This window comes from Neovison vison, chromosome 1 (assembly GCF_020171115.1).
Source record: "Neovison vison isolate M4711 chromosome 1, ASM_NN_V1, whole genome shotgun sequence".
In the NCBI taxonomy this organism is placed as follows: domain Eukaryota; kingdom Metazoa; phylum Chordata; class Mammalia; order Carnivora; family Mustelidae; genus Neogale; species Neogale vison.
The window spans coordinates 265,396,683-265,411,358 of record NC_058091.1 but is presented as its reverse complement, the minus strand read 5'-3'; the positions used below and the strand labels follow the sequence as shown (position 1 = coordinate 265,411,358).

General features: G+C 34.9%; 1 protein-coding gene across 2 annotated transcripts in view; it reads right to left on the bottom strand.

Moving 5' to 3' along the window:
• GABRB2 (gamma-aminobutyric acid type A receptor subunit beta2) overlaps positions 1-14,676 on the bottom strand; it is a 242,750-nt gene that overhangs the window by 112,064 nt on the left and 116,010 nt on the right. For both annotated transcript variants that reach the window (XM_044230141.1, XM_044230147.1), the window contains exon 5: positions 11,381-11,463. In XM_044230141.1, coding sequence (XP_044086076.1) covers positions 11,381-11,463 — 83 coding nt within the window. The remainder of the gene's footprint in view (positions 1-11,380; positions 11,464-14,676) is intronic.

The following is a 14,676-nucleotide window of genomic DNA, read 5'->3' as shown; positions in this document are numbered from 1 at the left end:
ACAAGAACAAGTTTTCCATGACAAGTGCCAAGGAGAGGGCTGATCTTTCCACTGAAGTCCCAGAGTAGTGTGGTCTTTACACCTGCAGTGTTATTATTGCCAGCAAATGTGAAAAATGCAATCCTGAGACTAGCTTCAGACCCATTTTAGTTAGAAATTCCAGGGATGGAACACAGCAATCTGTGTTTATCTAGCAAGCTCTCCAGGACATTCTCATGCTGGCTCAAGTGTGAGAACTGTGCCCTTACAGGACTCTCTTGAACTTTGTTCATTGTCATCACCTGCAGAACTTTTAAAATGACTGATTCAGTAGGTCCGTGGTGTGGCCTATTCATCTGGATTTTTAAAAACTCCCCAGGGAATCTGATGTTCAGGAAAATTGAGAAGCTCTTCCTTAGAGAATTTGCAGACTTGGGAAGTTCACAGAGTAGAAGCCACCATGCCACCAACGGGCAAGTTCCCTTGCTTCTCGTGACTGCTCCTGAGATAATGCTGGAAGAAGGTGCCTTAAACAGAGAAGAGGATGCCTGGGTTTCTAGTTTAGATACTGGGCTGAAGAGAGAATCAGTACAAAGCCCCAAACAGCCCTGGGTACTGCTACAAATGGAGGGAGGGGAAAAAAAAAAAGATAAATTGTTGTTCCATCAGATCTTTCTAGGAATGAAAGGGTGAAATAATGTAAGGTGCTTACGCCTCAGATGAGCCTTGGTTCCCTGTGAGCAATCTTAACCCACTCTCTCTTTTTTTTTTTTTTTTTAATTTTGTTTATTTATTTGACAGACAGAGATCACAAGCAGGCAGAGAGGTAGAGAGAGAGGAGGAAGCTCATCTCTAATGAGCAGAGAGCCCGACACAGGGCTCAATCCCAGACCCTGAGATCATGACCTGGGCCGAAGGCAGAGGCTTAAACCCCTGAGCCACCTAGGTACCCCTTAACCCACTCTCTTAAAGGGGGAAGCTGCCTGCTCAGCATGCCCGTTCTCCTCCTGTCTCTATTCTCCTTATTCATGCAAGAGGCGGACTATGAGAACAGCTATATAAAAGTGCTAAGGAAACCTGTATCAGTTTGGAAAACCTATATCAGTACCTTGTTGGTCAAACTAGCCCTTTATTTACAAATATGAATGGACTGCCAAGATCAGCAGACTTACAAGGAAAACTATCAGCATAACAAAAGAAGGGCCACAATAAATAAACATACATCATCACAAAAGGAATTAGAAAGAGGAAGAGAGCAGAAGAAAACTTGGAAAATAATTTAAAATGATATCCTTAAAATAAAAAGGACATTCCATAAAAAAACAAGTGACTACCAAAAACGAGTAATCAAAGAATGAGAAAGAGTTCTTAGAAACTGAGAAAAGGATGGCCAAAATAGAATAACACTAATGATAATTTCTTTGGAATAAAATAAATATTAGTAATCTGGAAGATAAAAATCTACAAATTTTATTTCAGAGCCAAAGCTGATAAATGTGAGAGACCCAAGGTCAATCCGTGGGAATTCCAGAAGGCAAAAATAGAGACTACAGAAAGAGAAAATTTAAAATGTGAATAAAATCAAGATTTCTCTTTGGGGCAAACAAAAATCTTTAGGTGGAAAGAGTTCAATATTCTCACTTTTCATACTCTACATTAAAGTGTACCCTTTATATCTAAGTCAATTCTTTACTTTCTTATATGGAAGAATTGAAAGAACAGAAGTCCTAAAGTCCAGATACAGAAGATTACAAATAATATCTTCACAAGATGCCAGAGTTTCTTTTTTTTTTCTTTTGTGTTTTTTTGATGTCAGAGTTTCTAAATACACATCCTAGCATTTGTTTATTGTTAAAAAGGAATAATAATTATTAAGCAGTGATTACATTCCAGCCAAGTAGCACAAAGCAAGGAGGGGGAAACAAATCCTCCACTTCCACACTGCTAGATACAATTCAAGAAAATACCAAAATGGGACAGTGATGCAAATTAAATTTGCATGCAGTAACACCACAGAGCATTTGCAGTGCTGTTCGATTTTCTCTAGATAAATAATTATGACTAACTCCCACTGGAATGTCACAGGAATATTTTTTTCCAACTTGAGTAATTCTAGGATCACCTAAAATACTTGGTAGCTTCATGATTTTAACATCTACCCCCTCCCCCCCGCCACACAGACATATGCACACATACATTCTCTACTGCTGTGATGATTTCTAAAGCCTTAATGAGATCAAAACCCTCAAGGGAGTTCTAAATTTTTTAGAAAGGCAGGGAAATGTGGGGGTCTTAGCCTTAATCCTCACACTACCATTGAGTGTGTGAGGAAATTTGAGAAAAGAAAGATTGCTAGATAAATAACAACAGACCATCAGCAAAACACACATAACATCTACTTAAAATCTTAGCCAGCATCTGATTTTCATCTTTTCCTAAATAGCACTGCCCCCAGATGTATATGCATATGGGATCTGCAGAAACCAAGTTCCCCTAATTGTCCTTTAACTAAAATCCTACATATTTTTGCTGGTGCCAAGTAACCATCAACACAGAGCTCCTTAGAAATCATATAATCCCATCACTTGCCCAATGCAAGAATTACCTTTTTACCAGAAAATGGTCTTACAGCATTCAACAACCTGCTGGATTTTTATCAGGTTTAACTGCTATGAATTTTTCTTTTTTAAAATATTTCAGTCCAAAATTGCCTTTTGGCATCTTTTGTCATTAGCCTCATTTTGCCCTGGGAGCAGACTGCTCTCTTAATAGGAAATGTTGTAATTTTTTGAAAACAGCTATCCCATTCAAATACTGCTACTCTCCCTGGGTTTCTGTTCCTCAAGGTAAGTGTACTGGTAAATTTCTTCTACTGGTTCATCATACTCCATGGTTTACCTACCATTCATATTTTGTTTATTCTGACTGCTAAATATTCCACTTAAAATGTTGTGACTCTAATTGAGCACAATATTCCAGGTGAAATTGATAATGATAACAATAATGGTATAAAGATAACAGCTGCTACCTATGGAAATACCAGTACAAAAACAGCACAAAGCTTTCTGTCTTGATTATCACATTACCTTTAAGGTATTGCAATATAGTAGAGATGAGAAACCATAACTTGAAAAAGCCAAGTGACGTATCTGGTTAGCTTGAGGAATCAATACCAGAAAGCTACCTGTATCCAATAAATGACCTCTCATCCACTATACACATTAACTCAGAATCCTATCCAGTCACTACTTCCTTTGTAATGAGTATTTTGAATCTAATGACATATTCTAAGGTGCAATCAATTTTCACTTTAGGAGTGGAAGAACACTGCTCTCCAAGTTCTTAAAAATCACATATGTATATTCACTAAAATATTGACCAGCACATAGCATAAACTATATCCAAAATATATTAACCTGTGCCATAGTAAATATAGATTCAATACCTTAATTTGTTTAAATGTATCAATCTACATTGACCTCTTTAATAAGGATTATTTTCAATAAAGTTGTTGAAAGAAAATAGAGCATTTATTCATTCAATAACCTAACAGCAAGCTGTTTTATATAATATCTAAATTGGAATTCAATAAGACAACAACTGGCACATTTTTATTTCCTCATTTCCCTAAAGCATGGTGACTTTCTCGAGGAAGAAGAGAGATCTGAGCCAACACACTCTCACTCATTCATAGACGTGTTTACTACATTGATTGCAGAGACTTTAGATGGTCAGCAGGTGATGACTTTCTTCTCTGGTCAGTTTAAAATATTAGCAAAATCACAAATAAATTATATTTTAAAATGGACTGCACTTTCATTTCATCTCAGTACAGTGTCAAAGAGCTTTTAAATCTCCCTCTTTTGATTTTGAAGTTAGCTATTAATTCTTTTCCCTGTGACAGAAGTAGAAGAAATTAATTTGCATTTTATACTGTAGGCACAGCTGGCTGAGACATTCTGTGAGTAAGTAGACAGCCCTACAGATAATGAGACTTACTTATAATGTAAAAGCAAGAGCTAGAATAAGATCTACAAAAATTGAGAGGGGCAATGTTTTGAGTGTCTCTTTGGCTGGATTTACAAGATCTCATAGTTAGGTCAAACCTGTGGTAGTATAGGAATCTTTAAATATAATAAAATCAGGCTATAATAATAATAATTACCAAAGTTACTGCTCATTAGATGACTACCATGTACCAAGGAAAATGCTATATTCTTTATCTTAATTAGCTCATTTAATCCTCAAACAACCTGATGTGGTAGATATTATTATTCCTATTTTATCTATGAGGAAACTAAGGTTCAGATAAATTGGGTGACTTCCCTGACATAATGTAGGTATTCAGAGACTCTGAGAGGCCAGCAACAACTGGTTTCTGATACTGCCACAAAGGGAGTATTGGTTTCATTTTTTTGGTTTTTTTGTTTTGTTTTGTTTTGTTTTTTCGTATCCTAAAGGGAGATGCCTGACTGGCTATCCTAGTGAACACCTGGCATAGCCCTGTGAGCTGCTGGGAAAGTTCTAGATTCTCTAATTTACTATAGATAGCACCAAAGCTGAGACTGATGGAAAAACCAACAATATTCAAAATAAGAGCATTAACCTTATTCTCTGAGACCCTGAGGCTGTCCAATCCAAGTCACCCAGAGATAGACTGAGATAAAATCATATCAACAAATGGGGGAAAAAAGAGAAGCCGTTGGGGTTTTGGCAATGTGAGCATCCTGCCAATAGATCTAGTTGAGAGAATTCCATACTCCCATTTACACTTGAGAGAATTCCATACTCCCATTTACACAAGTGTTTCACATGCCCCAGGTGAGGAACCTGGACATGGGGTTAAGGAGTATAAGACAATCTTACCCTTCTAAGAAGGGGAGAGAGATCATGTAGCTGATATTGATATGGTAGCTAATTTGGCTCAGAATATAAGGGATTAGCTCTCTAAAAATTCCCATTTCAAAGATACATAATACTCTCCTTGCCCCTTTTGCACTATTTTTCATTTCTGGATGGAACATGTTTTTTTAAATATATTATTTATTTATTTGACAGAGAGACAAAATGAGAGAGGGAACACAAGCAGGGGGAGTGAGAGGGCTTCCCGCTCTACAGGGAGCCTGATGTGGGGAGGCAGATGCAAGAAGCCCAATGTAGGGCTCATCCCAGGACTTGAGCCAAAGGCAGACATTTAATGACTGAGCCACCCAGGTACCCCTGGATGGAACATACTAAATAGCTTTGCAGTAAGCTCAATCCCAATACTCCCTCACTCAGAATCAAATTATATTATTTTCTCTGATATTAAACCAATATACTAATTGCTGACATAGAGACAAGGTAATAATGATTTAGTAAAGCCACTACTATGGCCATTTGCACTTGAGAGAGGTAGGGAGGAAGGGCAGTAAGGAGGGGAATGAGGAAGAGAAGAAGAAAGGTAAGGAGAAAGGTAGAGGCAAAGAGGGAGGGGAGAGGGTGAAGGAAAATACATGAATGCCTAGATTTTCCTTAACAGAAAGAAATAGTTAAATAAGGTCTAATGTCAGACATAAACTTCAGAGTTACTTGTTTAAGGGACAGGATCCTAAATTCATTTCAAGAGCCTTAATTACTTAACTACCTACTTAAAATAGCAAGACCTGCATATCATATATTTTTAATATGACACCATATTTCCTTACCATTCATTCATATTCATTCATATAGCCATGATTTGCTGTCTGGCTAAATATGAATAAGTTTCAATTTTTTGTAAGTATAGGATATTTTCTTGATTTCTACAGTAGGGATCTTCCTATTAATCTTGTCCCTACAAAATCAGTGGCTTTAAATGTTAAGCCAGCTATCAATTACCACATCAGCACAGAGCCATTATTCCTCAGTGCCTGTACGATCTTGAGCAAATCACTTTACCTCTTTGAGTCTGTTGCCTTAGATGTAAAGACTGGAATATTAATATCTGCCTATGAACTTTTAGCTAAAAATGCTCATAAAAGACAAACAGGGTCATTATATAATGATAAAGGTCATCATATAATAATTATATAAATTAATCACAAAGATATAACAATTGTAAACATTTATACAACATTGGAGCACCTTAATATATAAAGAAACTATTAACTACAAGAGATAAATGGAATACAATAATAGTTGGGGACTTTAATAACCCACTCACAACAATAGATTGTCCAGACAGGCATCAATAATAGATTATCCAAACAGACATCAATAAAGAAACAGTAGATTTGAACAACATTACAGACCAAATGAACCAAAAAGACAAACAGAACATTCTATCCAACAGCAACAGGATACATATTCCCTTAACCACGCACAGAATATTTTCTAGGATAGATCATATGTTAGGTCACAAAATAAGCCTCAAAAAATTCAAGAAGACAGAAATTATATCAAGGGTCTTTCCTGATCACAAAGGTATGAAACTAGAAATCAATAACAGTAAGAAAGCTGGAAAATGCACAAATGCATGGAAATTAAAAAAAATCCTGAACCATCAATGGTTTTTAAAAGAAATAAAAAGGGAATCAAAAAATATTAAGACAAATGAAGCAGAAACAATATATCAAAACTTATGGGATGAAGTAAAAGCTGTTCTGAGAGGAAAGTTTATAGATACAAACATGTATCAAGATAAAAGAACGATTTCAGATAAACAACCATTATATCTCAAGAAACTAAGAAAAGAACAAACTAAGCCCAAAGGTAGCAGAAAGAATGAAATAATAGAGATTAGAGCTGAATTAAATGAAATAGAAACAAAAGCAATGAAAAAAAGAGTATAAAAAAAACAAAATTCAGAGTTCATTCTCTAAAAAGGTAAACAAGATTGATAAATCTTTAGCTAGACTAACCAAAAAAAGAGTAAACTCAAATAAATAAAATTATAGATGAAAGAGGAGACATTGCAACTGATACCACAGAAATACAAAGGATCAAAGTGACTATGATGAAGAATCATATGCCAATAAATTGGGCAACCTAGGAGAAAGTAATAAACTCCTAGAAACATACAATGTAAGAGGACTGATTGATGAAGAACTAGAAACTATGAACAGACCAATAACAAGAAAGGAGATTGAATCAGTTCTTAAAAACTTCTCAACAAAGAAAAAACCCAGAACCAGGTGTTTTCACTGATGAATTTTACCAAATATTTATTTATTCCCAAAAATTTAAATAAAAATTAATATCAGTCCTTCTCAGACTTTTTTAAAAAGTTGAAGAGAAAGAAATGTTCTCAATCTCATTTTACAAGGTCTGGACTACCCAGACACCAAAGTCAGATAAGAATACTCCAAGAAAATTATAGACTAATATCCCTGTTACATATAGATACAGAATTCTCAACAAAATACTAGCAAAACAAATTCAATATCACATTAAAAAAAATTATATATCATGAGCAAGTGGGATTTGTCCCTGGGATGTAGGGATGGTTCACTATATATAGATCAATAAATGTGGCACATCAAATTAATAAAATGAAAGGTAAAAATCATCTCAATAGATGTAGAAAAAGCATTTGAGAAAATCTAACACCCTTTCATGATAGGAACTCTAGACAAATTTGGTATATAAGGACTGAACTTCAACATAATAAAGGCTATATATGACAAATCCACAGCTAACATCATACTCAATGGTTAATGATTAAAAGTATTTCCTCTAAGATCAGGAACAAGACAAGGGTACCCACTCTCAGGGCTCCTGTTCAGCATAGTACCGAAAGTCCTAGACAGAAAAATCAGGCAAGAAAAAGAAATAAAAGATATCCAAATTGGTAAGAAAGAAGTAAATTTTTTTCTGTTTGCAGATAACATGATCTTATGTATGGAAAACCCTGAAAGACAGTTAAAAATCCGTTAGAACTAATAAACAAATTCAGTAAAGTTGCAGGATACAAAATAAACATACAAAAATCAGTTGCATTTCTATATACAAACCATGAACTCTAAAAACAAAATAAAGGAAACAATCCCATTTATAATAGCATAAAAAACAATAAAATAGTTATGAGTAAATTTAAATGAGAAGGTAAGAGATCTGTACAATGAAAAATGTAAGACATTGATGAGAGAAACTGAAGACATAAATAAATAGAAATAGCTTATGTTCACATATCAGAAGAATTAATATTATTTACATGTGTATATTACCCAAAGCCACCCATAGATTTAATGCATTCTCTATCTAAATTCCAATGTATTTTTACAGGAATAAAGCCACAAATAATCCTAATATTTGTACGGGAACACAAAAGACTTAGCATAGTTAAAGCAATCTTAAACAAGAATAATAAAGCTGGAGGCATCACACTTCCTGATTTCAAACTATACTGCAAAGCTATAATGATTAAAACGGTACAGTATTGGCATAAAAACAGTCACATAGACCAATGGAACAGAAATAAACTCTCAGCTCATGAGAGTTTGGTCATGATGAGCTATGGTCAGTTCATCCTTGACAAGGAAGCCAAAAATACTCAATGGGAAAAAAAAAATAGTTTCTTCAGCAAATGGTGTTGGGGAAACTGGATATATACTTGCAAAAGAATTTGTATCAGGAAAATAGAAATCAAAACCATTATGAGGTATTACTTCACACTTTTTAGAACGTCTATTATCAAAAAGACAAGAGAACAAGTGTTAGCGAGAGGTGAAGAGGAGAGTAAGAGAGCACAAGGGAAGCTCGTGCTCGGATGGTGAGGATGTAAATTGGTACAGACCCCATGGAAAACAGGATGGAATTTTCTCAAAAAATTAAAAGTAGAACTATCTATCAACCAGCAATCCTTCTTCTTGGTAAGCAGATGAAGGAAATGAAATCTCTATATCGAAGCAATATCTTCTCTTCCATGTTCATTGCAGAATTATTTATAATAGCCAAGACATAGAGATGACCTAAGTGTCTACTGATGAATAGGTTTTTAAAAATGTGATATATGCATACAATGGAATATTCAGTCATAAAGGAAATCTTGTCATTTGTGACAACTAGATAAAACTTAAGTGGGTATTTTTAAAGATTTATTTATTTATTTGTGGGGGGAAGGGCAGAAGGAGAGGAAGAGAGAGAATCTCAAGCAGACTCTGTGCTCAGCATGAAGCCCGATGGAGGGCTCCATCCCAGAACCCTGGGATCATGATCTGAGCCTAAACCAAGAGTCGGTGGCTCAACTGACTGAGCCACCCAGGCACCTCAAAACTTAAGGTAATTATACTAAGTGAAATAAGTTAGAGAAAGACCAATAGTATATGATCTTATTTATATATGGAATCTAAAAATAAATACTAGGTCATAGAAACAGCGGGTAACTTGGTGGATGCTGGGGGAGATGGCTGAAGGTGGTTAAAAGGTTACAAGTGTTCAGTTAAAAGATGAATAAGGTTTGGGTATCTACAGAATAGTGATCATACTTAACAACTACGTATTTCATACTTGGAAGTTGCTGAGAGAGTAGATATTTCTCAACACATACACACAAACACACACAGGGTAATTGTGTGAGATAATGTATGTGTTAAGTAACCCAGTGGCAATCATTTCACCAAATATAAATTATGGCATTATACATCTTAAACTTACACAATGTTATATATATCAATTATATTTCAGTAAAGCTGGGGAAAAAATGTTGTTAGAAGGATAACTGTGAATTGAAATAAGAAATATAAAAGCCCCTTTATTAAAATCTAAAGTTTCTAAAAGTCTGAGGAATTATCATGTTAATTTTAAAAGATTCATATCAGAATTATAATTTAATTACTTTAAAATACCTGGGTGTTGCCTATGCCCTTAGGCATCAGTTCTTTAAAATAAAAAGTTCTCTTTTACTTACCTGAGGGGGTTGCAAACAGCTCAAATGAAATAACAACAGTGCAAGTGCTTTAACTATGTGCAAAATTATGATTATTTAAAATTCCATTCAAATTCCATCATGAAAAATTATCTTACCATAAAAATTTAATATTAGTACATGGAAATCTACTTAAAAAAAAAAAAAGCACATCCTTACACCAACAATTTGAAACAACCAAAGAATTTGGACTTTGAAGAACATTCTACTCTTAAATTGTATCATAAGTTATGAAAATGCAAAGTTATCCCAAAAATACTTACATAAAAATAATCATCAAAATCCTATAGGCCAATTTCATTCAATAGTTCCTTATTGCAAAGATCAAATGTGAAAATAATGATGATTTAGTAACAAATATGAAATCAAGTTCTTAAAAATGCATGTAAATTTAATTATCTCTTCAAGTTTTTTTTTTTTTTTAATGGACAAAATACCAGCAATGTGCCATAAATGCTTGTATTTCCTCTCAGAGCAATGACTTAGAGTTGGACTCCTTGTCAATCCTAGAGTTCCTTATAACAGCTGAGATATCCTATCTGCACAGCAGTCAAGTTACTCATTATCTAGAATGCTGGATATAAAATCATCAGCTTCCAATTGTTTCATGGGATAAGGTATGAAAACATTGCAAAGAACCAACAAAAAGAGATTCAAAATCCCATTCTATCTCAAATGACCTCTGAGTGTGACCTCCAAAAAGGAGACAGGTTATGAAATAAATCAATGTTTTTCCTCACCCAATAGGGTAGGTGAAACTGAGGGTTTTAGGGAGTGGTGGGGGGGGTGACCCTGGTGGTCGGTATTATGGAGGGCATGTATCCACCGGAGCACTGGGTGTGGTGCATAAACAATGAATTCTGGAACACTGAAAAAAATTAAATTAAATTAAATTAAAATAAAAAAAAAAGAAGCACACTGAAACTGTGGCCCAGAAAAGCAACAACACTGCTAAACAGGCCAGCACAGGAAAGAAAATAAACATGCACATATACACCAATCTTGTTCATCATATGGCCTTCGGCAAGAATATAAAATAAATTTTAGACACTGAAAATAGTCCCTCAGAATAAAAACCATTCCACCAATCCACACTCTGGAATGTTTTGACTGGTCCAGAGACCACACTGATTTTGCAATTGCAAAGAGATAACGTTTATGAGAGGCAAAAACAATTGGGACTTCCTATCTTAGCCTACCATCACCACTTATTTTCTCAACCCTACTGTGGCCCCGTGCACTAATTCCATACTTTAAATGCCTGGAATAGCACTTGGTCTCCTTCTGAGGTCTTAGGGTCTTCCTTTTATTGCTAAATTATGTCTTCCCTTATATACTCTCCCTGGGATTTAGAGATGAGACTAAGAGGTTGGCACATCACTGAGGAAAGATACTGTATCTCCATCCACCAGATTTACTATGGTAACAAGACCTTTGTAGGACCTGTGGTCTGGACATGAACAAGAATAACCTTAAAGCAGTGTTCAGTCTAGCTGCATTCTTAGAAAAACTTACAGCTTTCAATTTCCAAGGTGCAGTTTTGTTCATCCAGTGGGTACCGCCTTAAGTCCATCATGCAAGCAGCTGTGGTTGTAATTCTAGAAGAGAAATAGTAACAATATATACTGTTAACTCGTCCATGGCTGGAGTTGGAAAAATTAAATCTAATATCAAATACGGCAGAACTGGGCCTCTAGGGATGGATTTAGCCAAAGTTCTAGCAAAAAAATGGTGTAACAGCTTTGAATAACCATTTTCCTTTATAAGCCTCAGGCTGATTTATTTTTAAAAAAAGAAAGAAAGAAAGAAAGACGGAACTAAATCAGTTTTTTTCCCAGAGTGTGGTGCATTACCTGTTGTACCAAAGTCACCAGGGAGTGTTTGTTCAACGGGCAGTTTCCATGATTCAGAATGTCTTGGTGTAGGGAGGGATGGTCCCTGGGCTCTTTATTTTCTAGGCATCACAGGTGATTAAGAATATCAACATGGGTAATTCCTCTTCCACTCACAGTTGTTTCCTTCTCCCTCAAATCTGATCTTCATTAAATCTTGGCTTTGACTCATCATTTTTGACATTTCTAATGCATAGTATGGTATTTTGCAACTGCTTTAATACAACACACAATCAACCTTTCATCTATTGCCTGATTTGCTCTGTGCTGAGTAATCTGATATTCTCATGACCTGTTAGAAAACATCCTCCTATGGGCTGGAAGAGTGACTTATTTAGAACACCTAACACCTTTATTATTTTATCAGAGAGATACGAATATGTCCCTTTATTGTCTTTATATTCCTCTATCAAAATTTTTCAGTAATCTTTTATTGAAGACCTACTAAAATGAGTCAAAAAGCATGTAGTCCTAAATTTTTTGTTAGTTTATATTTTTTCTTCCAGTCTGCACATTTTCCCTTTCTACCTAGAACATGTGTCTCCCTGATCTTCACAAGCCTTCTCTTCTGATCCTGCAGGTCAAAAATCACCTCCTCTGAGAGGTTTTTCCCAAACAGCCCACCCAAAGTAGTTGCCTTAACTAATGTTGCATCTTACCTGTTTATTGCCTTCAGACAAGTATCACAATCTGAAATTATCTTGCTTTTTTTTTTCACTTTTAAAAATTTAAATTAGTTTCAGGTATATGACATAATGAATTAACCATTACTCAGCCATAAGAAATCTTGTCATTCATGACAACATGAATGGACCTAGCGAACACTATGCTAAGTAAAATAAGCCAGAGAGAGAAAGACAAATACCATATGATTTCACTTCTATGTGGAATATAATAAACAAAGCAATTGAACAAACAAACAACAACAAAAAGAGAGAAACAAACTGATGATTGCCAAAGGGGAGGGATTCGGGGGATGGGAGAAGGGGATTAAGAAGTAAAATCTTCAGTTTCTTTCTTTGATTTTTTTTTAAGTACCATTTCTCTCAAGAAAATGTAAGCTGTTCAGGGGCACAGGCTTTGTTCTATTTATTATAAGGCAATCAATAATATCTTTTGGATAAGAAAAAATTATAAAGAAGCAAGCAGTTCGTTTTATTGGTTATAAATCTTTTGTTTGGAGGACTATCTTATTGTATAATTTCTCTTCTTTTTTCCAACTTATAATGTGCCTTAAGTTTTAGGGATTCTTCTTATATTTTTAACAGTAAATAAATTTTAATCCATTTGATTAACATTGTGTATATAGTACTAGAGCTTATCTTATCATCAAGTTGATTGTTTCTGCTTTCTTTTTTTTTTAAGATTTGATTTATTTACTTGACACAGAGAGAGAGAGCGCAAGTAGGCACAGTGGCAGGCAGAGGGAGAGGGAGAAACAGGCTCATGACCCGAGCCAAAGGCAGTTAGTTAACTGACTGAGCCATACTGGCGCCCCTGTTTCTGCTTTTAATGGGACTTACCAAATACTTATATTTTACAAATTCTAGAAATTATATAAAAACTAACATTCACATTTAACTATTGATTATATAACATTTAATTATTTACTAGGGGCTTAAAAATGACAACCTATTTTGGCTATGAAATATCTGACTGAATTTCCCACTGGTCTTTTTCTTTCTTTCTTTCTCTCCCTCTCCCTCTCCCCGCCCTCCTTTCCTTCCTTTCTGCTATTTTTTTTTTTAACATGTAGTTACAGGCTGATTGCTACTAACATACAGAAACCTGCATTATGTAGAAGAGAGATTTTTAAAGAAAGTAAAATTATGTGTATGATAGTCATACCAAAACTTCCATGCTACTTTTGTAAGATAGCAGAAATAATTCCGATCTTGAGAAACTAGAGAAAATCAACTTCATCTGACAGAATGAACACAAAGGACATTAAAGGTACACATATGATAAAACAAAATAAGCAAGAGCCATAAGCAGATGCTCAACTGTGTAATTGGGGGTTAAGCTTTCAGTATATAGGTTGGGGTTTACACTTTTTGCGGATACATATTCATGGCAACTAACATCTGTGAACTGATGCTGTAAACACGAGTGCTGTGAACAAGAAAAATAAGTTGACTGATGCTATTGCAGAAGAAATGAGTTTCTATCCATAGTTAAAAAATAAAATAGGTGAAAATGTTTTAGTCGCAACAACATTTGTATTTACACCAGTGTTTTAATTTTTTTAATGTCATGCTTTATAAAACAGAAAAAAAAATACATAGAAGTATTTTTCTAGTCTATGTTTATAAGGCATTTGTGTCTCCTATTGGGTTAAAGCAGAAACTCTGTAGATAAAGTATTCCACTTGGAGTCCTGTTCATACAGACCAGAATGAGTGAGCTGGGATGAGTCACTCAGATCCTGCCATACTTGGATGCTCCTAAACACTTGAAATAAAAACTTGTCATCCTAACTGGTTGTGAGATGATAAAAGCAAGAAGAGATCTGTAACTCATAAAATGTCCTGTAACTTTTGTTATGACCCCCTGCTAATGAGAAGATACAGAGATAACTCATTTGATCAGTGGTTGGTATGTGGAAATAAGCATATGTATATGTTTATATACATGAAGAGGTAACGAATACTCATATACCTATATTAAAAGTAAAGCGGAACTATAAAATATGATGTAAATAATATCCAAACATATAACTCTGCAAAAAGTGTGCCATATATGTAGATAGAACTACATTCAACAGATTTTAATACAAGCTACAGACGTGTGTAACAAACCTGCATCTTCACCACATGATGTGTCAGATCAGGAACTACATCTGTTTTTGTCTTATTTGTATTTAAGCACTTTGGCATGTCCCTAGCGTGTATCACTAACCCAAGATTAAAATAGTCATAAT